The 15,234-nt window shown below is 32.9% G+C and overlaps 1 protein-coding gene across 2 annotated transcripts in view; it reads left to right on the top strand.

Annotated features, from left to right (window-relative positions):
• MIPEP (mitochondrial intermediate peptidase) overlaps positions 1-15,234 on the top strand; it is a 171,279-nt gene that overhangs the window by 116,624 nt on the left and 39,421 nt on the right. For both annotated transcript variants that reach the window (XM_074303654.1, XM_074303655.1), the window contains exons 17-18: positions 12,113-12,234; positions 15,106-15,179. In XM_074303654.1, the coding sequence (XP_074159755.1) occupies positions 12,113-12,234; positions 15,106-15,179 (196 nt within the window). The remainder of the gene's footprint in view (positions 1-12,112; positions 12,235-15,105; positions 15,180-15,234) is intronic.

The following is a 15,234-nucleotide window of genomic DNA, read 5'->3' on the forward strand; positions in this document are numbered from 1 at the left end:
AAAAAAGATTAAAAATAATTGATTTCTTGCTTATATTGCTATATTTGAACAGATATAGTTATGATTAAATAGGATAACTGTAAGTGTTAAATATAAACACAGTAATGCTACAGGAAAATGAATTGAGTAATTTGAAATCAAGATGTATTTTTCAAACTGAAAACACAGAAACACAATACAGCTGTGGCCAAGGATATTTTATATGAGAAGTAAATTCTCTCTTAATAGATTTTCCAAGTAGCATTTTAAATTTTTGCCAAGGTAGTAATGTTCAAACTAAAAATCAAGTTTCTGAATTCACCATTAAAACTTGTTTAGTATCTATGGATTTCTTTTTAAGTGAAATTTTAATAGAATCTTTTGTTCAAGATATGTTACCTAAGCATACTAAGGAAAGCCACGGTAACAAAAAAAAATCTCCCTTTCTCCCTCTTTTTCCTCCTCATTGTCATCCTATTATAGCTAATATTTATATAACATCTACTCTAAACCAGGCACTGTGCTAAGCACTTCACAATTATCTTTTCTGAGCTTCACAAAAACCTTGTAATTTGGATGTTTTTATTATCTCCACATTACAAATAGGAAACTAAGACAAGGAGACGTTGTCAGTTGTCCAGGATCACACAGCTAGTACAAGTCTGAGGCTGAAGTGGTCTTCTGAACTGCAGACCCAAGACTGAATCCATTGCTGTACCTGTTAGCTACCCATAGAAACAAACAACAACAGATCCCAAATGAATATTTTTTAAAAAGCCTTTTCATATTTCAGCAGAACACCAAAGAGATTCTATGTAAAACCATAAATATTCATTTCATTCAGCTTACTTTATAAAAACTATATAATAGACCCAACCTATTATCTTCAGAACAATCTTATTTGTCTATGTTGTCCTCTAAATTATTTTCTGTTTTCTTCTCTTCATTTTAAAAAATATTGCAGTGGCTTTTTTTCCCCCTAATTTTTGTGTCATTATTTTTAACCCAATCCCTTTTTAAAAAATGTTACAATGGCCCTTGGTTTTTAATTTTATTTTTTTTTTGGGGGGGGCCATTGTTCCTGAACCAACCCTCTTAATTCTTACTATTTTCTATTTATCTTGTGTATATCTTCTACATTTTGGTTTGCTCATTATTTTTCTCATTAGATTATGAGCTTCTTGAAGACAGGGATTGTTTTTTGCCTTTTTTTTTAATATCTCCAGGAGTTAGTAAAATTCTTGGTATATAAAAAGTATTTACTAAATATTTATTGACTAAGCCACCCCAGTTAAAAATTAAGGGAGATGGGGGGGGCAGGATCTTGTGACAAATGAACATAGTTAAAATAAATCCAAACAATGGCCATGACCTCCCTCCCCCCCCAAAAAAAAAAAAAGTATTTCTTTTCATATTCTGACACATCTGTAAACCTAATTCATCATAGGTCCTCTAGAGGCATTCTTCAGTCTGTCAAAGTACTTTTTCTGTAAAATACTATTTTCTATATCCAACTATATATGTATTCAAGCCTCCTTTCTCAACTTCAGATAAAAGTGAAATTCATCTAATGCCTGTTCCTCTCACCACTTTATATTTTTTATTTGTCTCCCACATACGAGAAATTAATAACTTCCAATCTAATGGATACTTTCATTTAATTTAACTTTTTTTTTTTTTTTTTTTTTCAGTTAGTAAACATTAATTTTCTCTCTCTCCCATTTCTTCTCCACACTGGGGGGGGGGGGGGGGGGGGAGAACTAAAATAAGTGAAAGCCCTGTGAGAATTATACATAGGGAAGCAAGACAAATCTCACATTAGCCATAGCAAAAATTTATGTCTCATTCTGCATAATGAGTTCATTAACTATTACTGTTGAGGTTACTCCCATCCTTCTGGTCACCCGAAACTTTGATATTATCCTTGACTCTTCACTCTCTCACTTTTCATATCCAATCAGTTGCCAATTCCTGTTGCTTCTGTCTTTGTAACATCTCTTATAAAAGCTGTAAATGTAAACATCTCTCCATATCCTAATGTAGATCTTTATCACCTCAGACCTGGAGTATTGCCTAGTGCTCTTTGGTTGATTTCCCTGCCTCAAGTCCCTCCCTATTCCAGGTCATTCTCAGCTGTCAAAGTGATCTTCCTAAATTGCAATTCTGCAATCTCCCCTCTTCCCTATTCAGTAAATTTCAATGACTCCATGTTACCTTCAAGATCATATATAAAATCCTTTGGTTTTTAAAACTTTTTATCCCATCAAGCTTTTCCTACCTTTCTACTCAAGTTCTGCCTTATTCCCCTCCATTTATAAGTCACACTGACTAATTTACTGTTCTTTGAACAAGAACCTCCATCTTCCAACTGTGTATTTTCATGGACTATTCTTTGTGCCTGAAATGCTCACTTTCCTCATTTTCATTCTGACTTCCTTCAGATCCCCCTAAAAAGTCTACCCTCTATAAGAAACCTTTCCTGGTGTCCCTTAATGCTAAAGTGTTTTCTCTAAGATTAACTCGAATTTATATTGAATAAATCTTGTTTTGTACTGTTTGCATAGTATCTCCTCAATTTGACTGTGAGTTCTTTGCAAGCCAAGACTTTTTTTTCCTCGCTGTATCGAAAGCACTTAGTATACCCCCTGGAACATTGTAGGTATTTAATAAATGCTTATTAGCATCACTTGACACTTTCAGGAAATAAATAAGGTCATATTCTTTTCTATCTGGAATCAAAGTTGTTCATTGCTTTGATCAGATTAAGTTTTTGAAATGTATTAATTTCTGTGGATTTGTTATTGTATAAATTGTTGTCCTAATCCTGCTTATGTCATCCTTTCTTCTCTTTCTTGCAGTCATTTTTGATATATTTTGGCTTGTTTTCTCCTCCTAAAGTGGAACTTTGTGTCAGGACCAGGCTGTCTCCCTGCTTTGCTTTTGGTTAGGATGGGTGGGCCTAATTGGTCTTAGACTGGATTACTGTGTGTCTGAATTTACTTCTACCTGGTAAGAGGGAGAGAAAGGTGGCAGCTTTACTGAAGTCCAGCTTGCTAAAGCTCACTCTAGGCTTAGCAGTAGAGTGAAAATCCTATATTCCTTGAGGCTTTTCCCCCAAATCAATCCCCAAACCATCTTACATTCAGGAGTAAAGATTTAGATCCTCTGTATCCTTTAAGTTTCAGAGGGCTAGTATTTCAAGGCCTTCTCTGGTGTCTCAGAACAGAATGTTATGAGAGCTCAGCTCTGGGTCTAGTCAGCCTTGTTTTGAGGACTTTAATTAAGTTTACTGCCATTATTATCTTGCATTTCCGTGGTCCCAATCCTAGGGCTTTCTAAAAATCCTAAAAAGCTTATCCACAGGATTCCTATGTTCTTGTGCCCTCATGAAGGCTAGGTGGATCCTGGCCATTTGTGATCATACTGGCAGATTCCCCTGAACCTGGTATTGGCTTTGCTGGAAGAATCCCTTTTCTTTTGCTTTCATCTCCTGATCTCCTGTGTAGATTTGAGGTATAAGAAGTCACTTACTAAAGTTTCTCATTGAATTTCTTGTCCATTATTCAGTTGTTTGTTTTTTGTTTTTTTTTTTTCTTGTGCTTTCTTTGAAGTAGGTATGTGGTAGCTGGGTAGTCTGCCTTCATTCAGGTAGCTATTTTAGCCAAAAGCATGTCTTAGGCTTTTTTCTATATCTCTTAAATATTTTTGTTTGTAATGATTATGTTTGTTTTTCTAATGTTGAACTATACTTTCATCTGTGCTGTGAATTCCATTTTGAACAATTTTTGTGTAATGTGCCCCTTTGGCTGTCTGAAGAAGCCTTGTTAGAATAATATTTATTACCTATACTCATAATCAAAGAAAATGCTATATTTAAGTTGTATTGATCAAAATGTATTTTTTTTCCATCCAAATTCATGGACACCCTCTTTCAAACTACAAGTTAAAAACTTTTGTTTTGCAGCTAATTTTATTTCTAGTTTTGAGATTAGATTATGTAAGTTCTCTTTATCATTTCTTTTGGTTTTGTTGTGATTTCCTCCTGTTCAATTTCTATTTTGTTGATTTGATTTTATATCCTTTTTAATGAGTTTGGCTAAGAGTTTATCAAATCTTTGTCAGTCTTTTCAAAACACTGGTTTCAGTTATCAAACTGTGCATACCCTTTGTCCCAGCACTGCTGTTATTGGGCTTATATCCCAAAGAAATACTAAAGAGCGGAAAGGGACCTGTATGTGCCAAAATGTTTGTGGCAGCCCTTTTTGTAGTGGCTAGAAACTGGAAGATGAATGGATGTCCATCAATTGGAGAATGGTTGGGTAAATTGTGGTATATGAAGGTTATGGAATATTATTGCTCTGTAAGAAATGACCAGCAGGAGGAATACAGAGAGGCTTGGAGAGACTTACATCAACTGATGCTGAGTGAAATGAATAGAACCAGAAGATCACTGTACACTTCAATGCTGTATGAAGAGGTATTCTGATGGAAGTGGATATCTTCAACATAAAGAAGATCCAACTCACTTCCAGATGATCAATGATGGACAGAAATAACTACACCCAGAGAAGGAAGACTGGGAAGTGAATGTAAATTGTTAGCACTACTGTCTATCTACCCAGGTTACTTATACCTTCAGAATCTAATACTTAATGTGCAACAAGAAAATGGTATTTACACACATATATTGTAACTGGGTTATATTGTAACATATGTAAAATGTATGGGATTGCCTGTCATCGGGGGGAGGGAGTGGAGGGAGAGGGGGGATAATTTGGAAAAATGAATACAAGGGATAATATTATTAAAAAAAATTACTCATGCATATATACTGTGGGAAAAAAATTCTAAATAAAATAAAAAAACCCCACTGGTTTCAAAAAAACAGATTTTAGTTTTATCATTTCTGTTGCATTTTTTCTAACTTATCTCTTCCTCTTATTTTCAATATTTCGTCTTTTACACATTATAATCTATCTTACGGTGTTTATTTCATATTAGTTTCACATTTGTTTATATATCAAATTTCCAATGGTGAATTGTAATAAAAGATTATGGAAATGATGAAATTAATTATCTTTGTACTTCCTCCACTGCAAAGCATGTTACTTTGCCAGAGTGGTACTTAATATCAACTTGTTTAATGAATGAACGTATTATACTACCCAGAGGATATTTAAAAAAAAAAAAAAAATGTTGGAGACCTAGCCATAAAAACTAGATGAGATACTTACTACTTCCTGTTCTGTTGTTTTAATAGTGAGTTACACCAATTATCACAGGCACAGTTATCAACAAGTGGAATTTTATGAGCTTGCACAACAAAACCCATTGTCCACTTACTGTTTTAGTAGCTAAAGAAGCCTATAATCATATATCAACTTGCTCTAGGCAAACTCTACATACAGCCCAAACTAGCCAGCTAAAAATAGCCGTAGCAGCATATCTGTTATCCAATGTTATACTAGTAATCAAAGTCCTATAAAAATGTATCAGTCAAGCCAGTATAATTTTTAAATAGACAAAAAGTCTGTTGTCCAATATCAGAGCAGACTTAGTTTTTATAGCATGTGTGCTATACTATCTACTCTGAGTATTACACTAGGAACTTTTTATGACAAATAGTAAACCAACAATTCAGTAATACTTAGTGAGGGTTTTCTGCATGAAAGTAGAGATATTATGGAATTTAGAAAGAAGGTGAATGCAATTTCTGATCTCAAGAAGTTTGTAAGTCAATCATGGCTTCTGAAAATATTGCAGGAATTGAGACAATATAGAATCTTGGAAACTTAGATCTAGAAGAAACTTTCTAGTCCAACTTCCTTGTTTTTAGATGAAGCAACTGCAACTAAGAGAAGTAATTTACTTAAATTTCTCATAGCAAGTTAATGGTAGAGCTTAAACTCATTCTACCTTCTAATTCCTAGCTTATTTCACTTTCCACTATTACCATGCTGTCCATAGCCATTAAAATTGTGAGTAATTATAGAGATGACAAAAGAATTTATTATAGAGGATCAAAGGTGGTACAGTTATATTGCTTTTTCTGGCTCCATCTAAGAGAAGTCTGTAAATTCACAAGCCCAGTTAGGAGGGGTATGAAGGTTGGCAGGCCTAATACAACCTCTCTCTCACCCAAATAGAGGCTTTAGCAGGAACTCACCATTGGGAGCATACTGTTAAAATTGCCCTCCTTATTAAGTAAATCTTGTTACTGTTTCAGTAGGGATTGCAAAGCTGAATCATCTTGAAGATTTTTTTTTTTTTTTTTTTTTTTTTTTTTTTTTTTAGCACATATCAAATATCACTCTGGAGGCAAGCCAATATAATATCTTCAGCCACTAGTCCCAAAGTTACATTTTATAGTTATTTAAGATAATGATGAGGGAATTTGAGATTCAATGTTGGTATTTGAACTAAATAACCTTTCACGTATTGCTATTCTTGAGAGTCTCATTCATATTGTTGTTCCATATTTTCATCAGTGTAGGGAGTTTCCGGTGAGGACCTTTGTCTTGGGTGCAGATGTCTGTGACACAGTCTTAGAGTTATCTGGGGTCGTTAGAGATTCCTTCCCTAGGCCTGAACCAGACAGTATGTGTTGGGCAGTATTTGAAACTAATTCTTTCTATGCTGCAAGATATCATGCTACTCATTGACAATCATTAAAGTACTTTAAAGTACATTATCTCATTTGATCCTTATAACAATTCCATGAGTATTACAACTATTCTTAACCCCATTTTTCAGATAAAGAAGTCCAGAAAGGCTTAATGGCAATTATATTACTTTTGTTGGTCTTATTTTAGAGAGACTTATTTGAAGAACAACAGACTTTTAAGCTTTCATTCACTGTAAATATATTTCAAATCCTCTAATTTATGGCATAATATGAATGTAATTTATTTATCATATGTTTAAATACGTGGAAAGGTATATAATACAAAATCCAAACCTATAATTAAGCCCTGAGGCACAACAGTGTGCCTTCTGCTGGACCATGTTGCAGATTGGTAGATTCTTAGGAAGAGACAACTATACTGGCAATTCAGGAAAATGGATCTATCTCAACATTACATAAAATCTTACAAAAAAGTCTCTTACTACAATTCTGAAAGGGTCTCGTTTATTGCTCTATTTGGCACCTTAGCTACAGACTTATGAATCTAAGTCACTTTAAAATTTCATAGCACAAACTAAATGCAACTCTTAAAGTGGGCTAGCTTTTAAGACAAAATAAAATGATATTTAGCTCAAAACCAAACAAAATTAAAACTCCCCACACTTGTGCTTCCAAGGCAGCCAAACTAGTTTTGGCATATTACCAAGGAAAAAAGTTGAAGGGAAGAGTCTTGAATACAAGTAGTATGTTATAATCCCAGAGACATAATCCAAAATACAAGTAACAAATTAGTTGATTCTTTACTGAGAAATTTAGCAAGAATTGTAAGTTATATGCCAGTTCAAAAATATTATCAATCTCCCAACTAAATATCCCATATTATAAATTTGCCAGTGGCCCATAGATTTTTAGATAATACTTGATAACAGTATAATTTTAATTCAGATCTAGTATCATGAAATTTTTCTAATATCATTTTCTAAGTTATTGGGTTCAGGGTTGTTTGCTCTTGGTTCCAAAGAGGACCTGTTATAATAAGATGATGTCTTGACTTGCATGAGAATTGGATTTAAGTGAGGCAGAATTTAATTTTTAATTCAGGGTTAAAAGTCCTTTGGACTATACCAGTGTTTAGAGGTTCTCCTCCTATCCCATCTCACCTGTAAAATGGTGATAATATTAGTTTCCTTATAAACTAAGGCAGCCAGTGGCCCAGTATGTACAGCATTAGGCCTGGAATCAGAAATACCTGAATTCAGATGTGGCCTAACACCTTTGTAGTTGTGTGACCCTGGGCAAATTATTTAATTTCTAATTATCTCATTTTCTTCAAGTATAAAATGGGGATAATAATAGCACTTACCTCACAGGATTGGTATGAGGATAAAATAATTATTTGAAGTTAAAATAATAAAATAATTTGTAAAGTGCTTAGCACACACATAGTAGACACCAATCAATCTCCCTCCCTCTTTTTCTATTTTACAAGATTATGAGGAAAGGACTTGATTAACTTAAACTTACAGATATATATAAGTTACTCCTCCTGCTACCTATATATTATGTATTGCCACCTGTAGTTTAACTATAAACAAAAAAGTATGCCATGGCTCATTTGGTGGATTTGTGTTAACTCTTACATATCCACCACCTCTTAGCACCACATTGAACTATCTCTTTCTTGTGCTTTGTCTGATGACAGACTTAGTTGCTGTCCATTTTTCTAAATCAAGGCAAATGACCAATGGTCATTCAAACACTTGGTACAAGATTCTGGCTAAGGCTATAAAATAAGGGGAATGCTGAACTGTAAGTTCTGAGTTTTGCTCTACCACTTTGCAAAGTGATTCTTCATTTGTTAGAGATGATCTATTGATGTAACTTAGAGTATTCTTTATGAAGATTATTTGTGTTTTTATATCACTTTACTATTTACAAGTCAAAAAAGAAGAGTTCCTTGGCATAAAAACAAATAAAGTGATTGTTTTGTTTTGTTTTTCAGAAAATCCAAGTAAAGTATTATGTGTAAAACAGAGAGGAGAGAGGTTTTCTTTGCATGCTGAAAAATTCGTGAATGTATCTTAGTTATGCTTTTCTTTTTATATTTCCATTTTTCATGTTACATTGTTATAGGGAATAGGCTTATGTTGTTATACTTGAAGAAGATTAAATATTAAATAAGTTAAATTTAAATTTAATAAATTAGAATGTTGGTATTTCTATCTTTTGTGTTTAGAAAAAGAATAGTTTTTAGTGGGAGAATTATCAAATAGAATACTTCTTTATATAAAATATACATTCTTAATAAGTAATTCCTTTTTTAATCAAAAATAATTAACTTTAAATGTGTTTAGAAGAATTGCACATGTTTAACCTATTTTGAACTCCTTGTTATCTAAGGGAGGGATGGGGGAAAGGAGGGAGAAAAATTTAGAACACAAGGTTTTGCAAGAGTGAATGTTGAAAACTGTCTTTGTATGTATTTTGAAAATAAAAGGCTATTAATTTTTAAATGGGAAAAAGTGACCATATATATTACTCAAACTTTGATTTTTTTTAAAGATAAAAAGAAATGCTAAACTTTATTTTTTTGAGTGTGATAAATTTATTTTATTTTTTAATAGCTTTTTATTTACAAGATATATGCATGGATAATTTTTCAGCATTGACAATTGCAAAACCTTTTGTTCCAATTTTTCCCCTCCTTTCCCCCACCTCCTCCCTCAAATGGCAGGTTGATCAATATATGTTAAATATGTTAAATACAATATATGTATACATATTATATACATATCCATACAGTTATTTTACTGTACAAAAAGAATTGGACTTTGAAATAGTGTATAATTAACCTGTGAAGGAAATAAAAAATGCAGGCGGACAAAAAGAGAGGGATTAGGAATTCTATGTAGTGGTTCATACTCATTTCCCAGCTGGGTGTAGTTGGTTCAGTTCATTACTGCTCTATTGGAACTTTAAGAGAGCCATGTCCATCAGAATATTGATCATCATATAGTATTGTTGTTGAAGTATATAATGATCTCCTGGTCCTGCTCATTTCATTCAGCGTCAGTTCATCTAAGTCTCTCCAGGCCTTTCTGAAATCATCCTGCTGGTCATTTCTTACAGAACAATAATATTCCATAACTTTCATATACCACAATTTATTCAGCCATTCTCCAACTGATGGGCATCCACTCAGTTTCCAGTTTCTGGCCACAAACTGTGAATTAAAAATAAATAAATAAATAAAATTATTGAAACTTATTTTGAAATATAGTTCAAATGTTGAAATATAGAAACAAAAACAAAAGAAAGGAATAAATAATGAACATTACAATCAAAAAGAAAATTATTATACATGATTTTACATGATTGAGGCATAAAAATATTCTATTACATACCATAATTTTTCCAACCATTCCATAAGCATTGAAAACTTGGTTTCAGCCCTTTGTATTTCAATTAATGTTGCTGGGTTTTTCTTGTTTTTTGTTTATTATTGACCGAAGGATTTATTTAATCCTAGTTCCTTGTACAAAAACTTTTGAGTCAAAAGTTATATTTATTTTTGTGATCCTTTATTCGTTCCATATTGATTTTCAAAATATTTGAAGTTATCATCAGTTCTATGCTTAACTATGTTTTAAAACTCTAACCACGTTATTTTTGTTATCTTTGTTAATTTGATTGGTGGATCTCATATTTGTTATTGTATTCTTCCAACTCTTATGCTTTTTGAGGGTCAATGCAAAAATTATTCCAATTCTATAGAATATTACCTATTCATGCCATCTTATCATGTTGAACTGTTATCCATTATTTGGCCATCCAAGACTTCATGTACATGTATCATAAGGGATTACCTGGAAGCCCTCCCCTAAAGTTTTGGATATTGTGTAGACACCAAAAAAGAATATGGGCTGTCCATCCATAATCCTTCTCTCGTTCTGGAATGGAACAAGGTCTCTTAGATGACAGTCGTACCATCCTCTTTCAAGAACATTGTTAGTTTTTTACTCTGGGGATTACTGCTAAGAATTATGTTTTCATTATCTAGGAGTTATTTTGTGTTCCATTCTAAGTATCACATTTTAGTAAAGATAAAGCAAGATGATATCTAGAGGAAATTAACTAGGAATGTGAAGGGCCTTGAACTCATAACAGTTCATTGAAGGAATTGGAAATATTCAATCTAGAGAAGAGCTTTGGGGAATATGATGACTATTCAAGTTTTTAAAAGACTATTCAATGCTTTATTTTTAAGGATACTATATTCCAAGACTAAGGTTAGATTTGTTTGGCTAGGCTTTGGAGGACAGCACTAATAATAGTGTTCAAAAAGTGTAGACACCCAAATTTGGGATTGAATTTTGAAAGAAAATGTCCTGAGGTAATGTAGCATTATTAGAAGAATAGCAGTGTTTTTAAAAACTTTAAAATTTTTGTTAAATCATTTTTGGTAATTGTTATTTCCAAACTGGCCATCAGGAGATAGCATTTATTTTTCTATGAATGCCTAGTCATATTTCCGCAAATAGTTGATGCTGTCTTTACCTAATTATACTTCCTAATCAATAAATTATAATGCCTCGCCTGTGAAGTACTTTCTTCACAAAATCCTTTGATATGGGTACCACTATGAGTGTCATTATCTCCATGAAACAAGAGGTTCAGAAAAGTGTTGACATGTCATGACTCATAGGTGGCAAAGCCAAGACTTAAGTCCAGTGATGTCCCGATGACACCATATTACTCTCCCAAAATTCTTTATTGCTGGTAAGAACTAATTAGTTTCAGTCCCTCTAGTCTCTGATTAGGAAGCTGAAGTGAATAAATTTGAGAATAATAAAGCATTCTTTACTTTCTGTTGACAAAGAAAAGTTTTTGCCATCATCTTAGGACTTTAGAATTTGGTCCTTCCTAAAAAATTTCAATCTTGATCACCACTTTTTTTATATATTTGTAGTAACTCTGATATTTCACTTACTTTCTCTTAAGTATTAAGAAATACAGAAATGCTGTATTTTTTAATTTAATTATGACAAAAACAGAGGAAGTATTAGAATAAGAAGAATTAAACCATTTGAGAAATGATTTGAGGTAAATATTAAATATTGAAATTATATTAAGCTAAATATATTATCATGGTTACAGACCTTGTTAAAATAAGGAATGCAGATATTTCATCTAGTCTATATAAATAAAGTCATGAAATAGAATTTTTCAGAATCATTTAAAGCCTTGAGTTTCACTTAGAAAAGATTTAACAGTGAATGTTTAGGAATAAAAAAAAAAAAATTTGTAAAAGATGAAATTCCCTATTTACATGATGTACAAAACCATCCCTTAGAACATAAAATGTTAAAAATAATAAATACAGTGATTGACTTTCCCCTTTAGTTTACAATTTAGAGTAGCAACATTTATTTGAGGTTTTTATTTAAATGCAGCCATGTTTCAAAATACATCTCAAATATACTATTGTTTTTCTTCTTTCCATTGCAGGCCTGGCAGCTGAGATTCAGTCACCTTGTAGGATATGGCGCCAAGTATTATTCTTACCTCATGTCTAGGGCAGTAGCTTCCATGGTTTGGAAAGAATGTTTTGTTCATGACCCATTTAACAGGTAAGAAAAAATACATCAAGTGTTAATATCCTCAGTTATAGAAGATCCCACTTCTCTGAAGATAACACGTGGGTTAACCGTGGTCATAAAAAATTAAGTCCCAGAGTTAGGAGGGGAGTTTTCTTACTGACAAATATTATAATTCCCATGCAATTTATGGCATTTAAAAGGTAAAATGACTTTCAGAACTTAGATCATTGTTGTATAAAATCTGATAGCTGATGAGAAGTATTAGTACACACTGGCAGCAGAGCAAAATGACAGATGACAGCACATGGAAGAGAGAAGAACAACTACAAAAAAGTCAAAACAAAGCTTTATAAAAAAGCCCTGGAATTTTCTGGGTCATTCAATATATGTAACATCAACTAGCTTTCTTATACTTTAATATTCCTTAAAGAATTGCTGCATTTTGAAATTATGGCATAGTATGGTAGTTGATCATAATAATGACTCAAAGGCCTCTACTAAAGGTCAAATCATATTCCATATACTGATTTCCTTCACAATAAATTCTTTATTTATTTGTTTGTTTTGCTGAAGAGATTGGGGTTAAGTGACTTGCCAAGGGTCATACAGCTAGGAAATGTTAAGTGTCTTAACATTTGAACTCAGGTCTTCCTGACTTCAGGGCTGGTGCTCTATCCACTTCACCACCTAGCTGACCCCACAGTAAATTCTTAAGGAAAGAATTTTGTTTTTTCACATATAAACTTCCTTTCTAAGGAAAATTAACTTATCTCATTCTCTGGCAATTATAGAAAAATGAAGAATTCCTACTTAATTTAAGAAATTAAATTCCAGTGATTCTTTGTAGTGCAAACTAAAAAGAATTTCAGCACAGTTCCTTCTAAATATTCTTTATGAATGATATACTGTCCTCACTCTGTATCCTTTCTACAATTTGCTGTTGAGATGTAATTGATGATAATGGATAATGGTAACCCAGATAGCTATATATGGTTAACCCATAGAGCATTGAACTGGAGGTCAAGAGGCCTGGTTAAGAATCCCATTTCTGACCTTTACTAACTGAATGATCATGACCAAGTCACTTAATACTTTATAGCGTTAGCATCCTCGTAAGTAAAATGGGGATAATAATACTAGATGGTATTTATGTAGCATTTAATACTTTCAAGCATTTCACAAATATTATCTCAGACCTCACAAGAACCAGGAAGTAGATGCTATTATTATTCTTTATTTTGTACTGTGCTAAGTGTTTTACAAATATTATTTCATTTGATCCTTACCGTGTGAGGTAAGTATCACTAATATCCTTATATTGTAGTTGAGGAAAGTTAAGGTAGACAATTTAAATGACTAGCCCAGGGTCACATAGCTACTCAATATCTGAGACTGTATTTGAATTAAGACTAGTAGTCCCACTTTTAAGGTCCCCCTCTAAACAGTCTTAAGTTTGCATCTGAAGAGAAAGTAGCCACCATAGCAGTTAGGATCTAGTATCATAACCAGCTAACATTTGTGAAATTTCCAGTTTCTTTCAAAGCTCAATTCAAATACATACTTCTCTATAAGGCCTTTCTAGATTCAGCTACAACACCCAGCTGCTTTGTTTTTATTTTGTGTATATTTTGCATAAATCTATAGGTATGTGTGTTGCCTACCTCTCTAGAATATAAACTTCTTTAGTGCAGGAATAATTCGCTTTTTGTCCTTGTTTCCTTACAAGTATCTGGCTCATAAATAGATGCTTAATAAACCTCCCTGTTAAGTATTCCTTCCCAGAGGAATTTTCTGATTATCTAGAGTAACTTATTTTCATGATTCCTTAATCGAGGGGGGAGCTAGGAAGAAGAACAGGAAATGAGGGTAGTGCTTTCCAGTTTTTCAAAACATTTTTTGTTTTGGTTATCTTAATTCTCACAACTTTTCATGTAGGCAAGGGCTATGATCCATTTTCTCTCATTTACAAGTAAGAAAATTTAGGCTCTAAGAAGCACCAGGATTAATTATGGCAAATCTGAAAATCCTGATTCCTAATTTAAGAATCTGTTTCATTACACCACATTTTTTTCTGAGAGTTTACTGCAACCCAAGATTGTATTTTCTTCCACATGCTATTACCTTTTATTCAGGTTAAATAATCAAAACTTTTTTAATGCTTTACATGAACCTGATTTCAACATAATGTTAAAATGTGTTCATGATTTGGCATCAAGATGTTTATTTTCTGTAATCTCCTTTGCAGACTGCTTGTCTCATTTTATTATTTTCAAGGCATTTGAAGTCATAATTTGACTACAAAAGATAAGAAGCAAAATAATCTAATATTATATTATTGTGTGATACTTTATTCTTCCTTTTGATGGTGCATTCTTCATTATGGTCATAGTGTGGATAGGGCCCTGTGTTCTAAAAGGTTAGAACAGAACAGAAACGCCTGCAGATGTCACCAAGCCAGAAAGGTTTCTGAATGCCTACTTAGCAGTCTTACTTCTGTTAGCCAAGGACCAGTGTAGCCAGTTTCAGGAAGGCTCGTTACAAGGTTAGCTGCCAGGAAGTGAATTTTTTGGCCATAATCATAAAATATCTTTTAAGATACTGAGGGATTGTAATCTACATTGATAGAGTAATTAAATGGCTATTGTTTCAAAAGATACTGCATAGCAGACAAAATAATTTTTAACATATATTGTATCTGAATTTATTTATTTTGATATAATTGAAAATCTGAATTGGATTTTTAAAAATAGGTGAGAAATGAAGGCATTCTCAAGGTGTCTCAAAATATATATTACTGATATATCATTGTCAGTTCATTTGGGAAACTTGAGACAGCTATGACTGGAAACTGAACAGGTTGCAAATGCAGGTGGCTGTAATTTTATCTGTCTGTTCCTCCAGGGCTATGGGGGAGCGCTATCGCAGGGAGATGCTTGCGCATGGTGGTGGCAAAGAGCCTATACTCATGGTTCAAGGTAAAACAAGACTGTTTCATTTCCTTGATCTTTTCCTTTTTATAATAGTTTATAC

Source organism: Sminthopsis crassicaudata, chromosome 3 (assembly GCF_048593235.1).
Source record: "Sminthopsis crassicaudata isolate SCR6 chromosome 3, ASM4859323v1, whole genome shotgun sequence".
NCBI classification, from domain to species: Eukaryota; Metazoa; Chordata; class Mammalia; order Dasyuromorphia; family Dasyuridae; genus Sminthopsis; species Sminthopsis crassicaudata.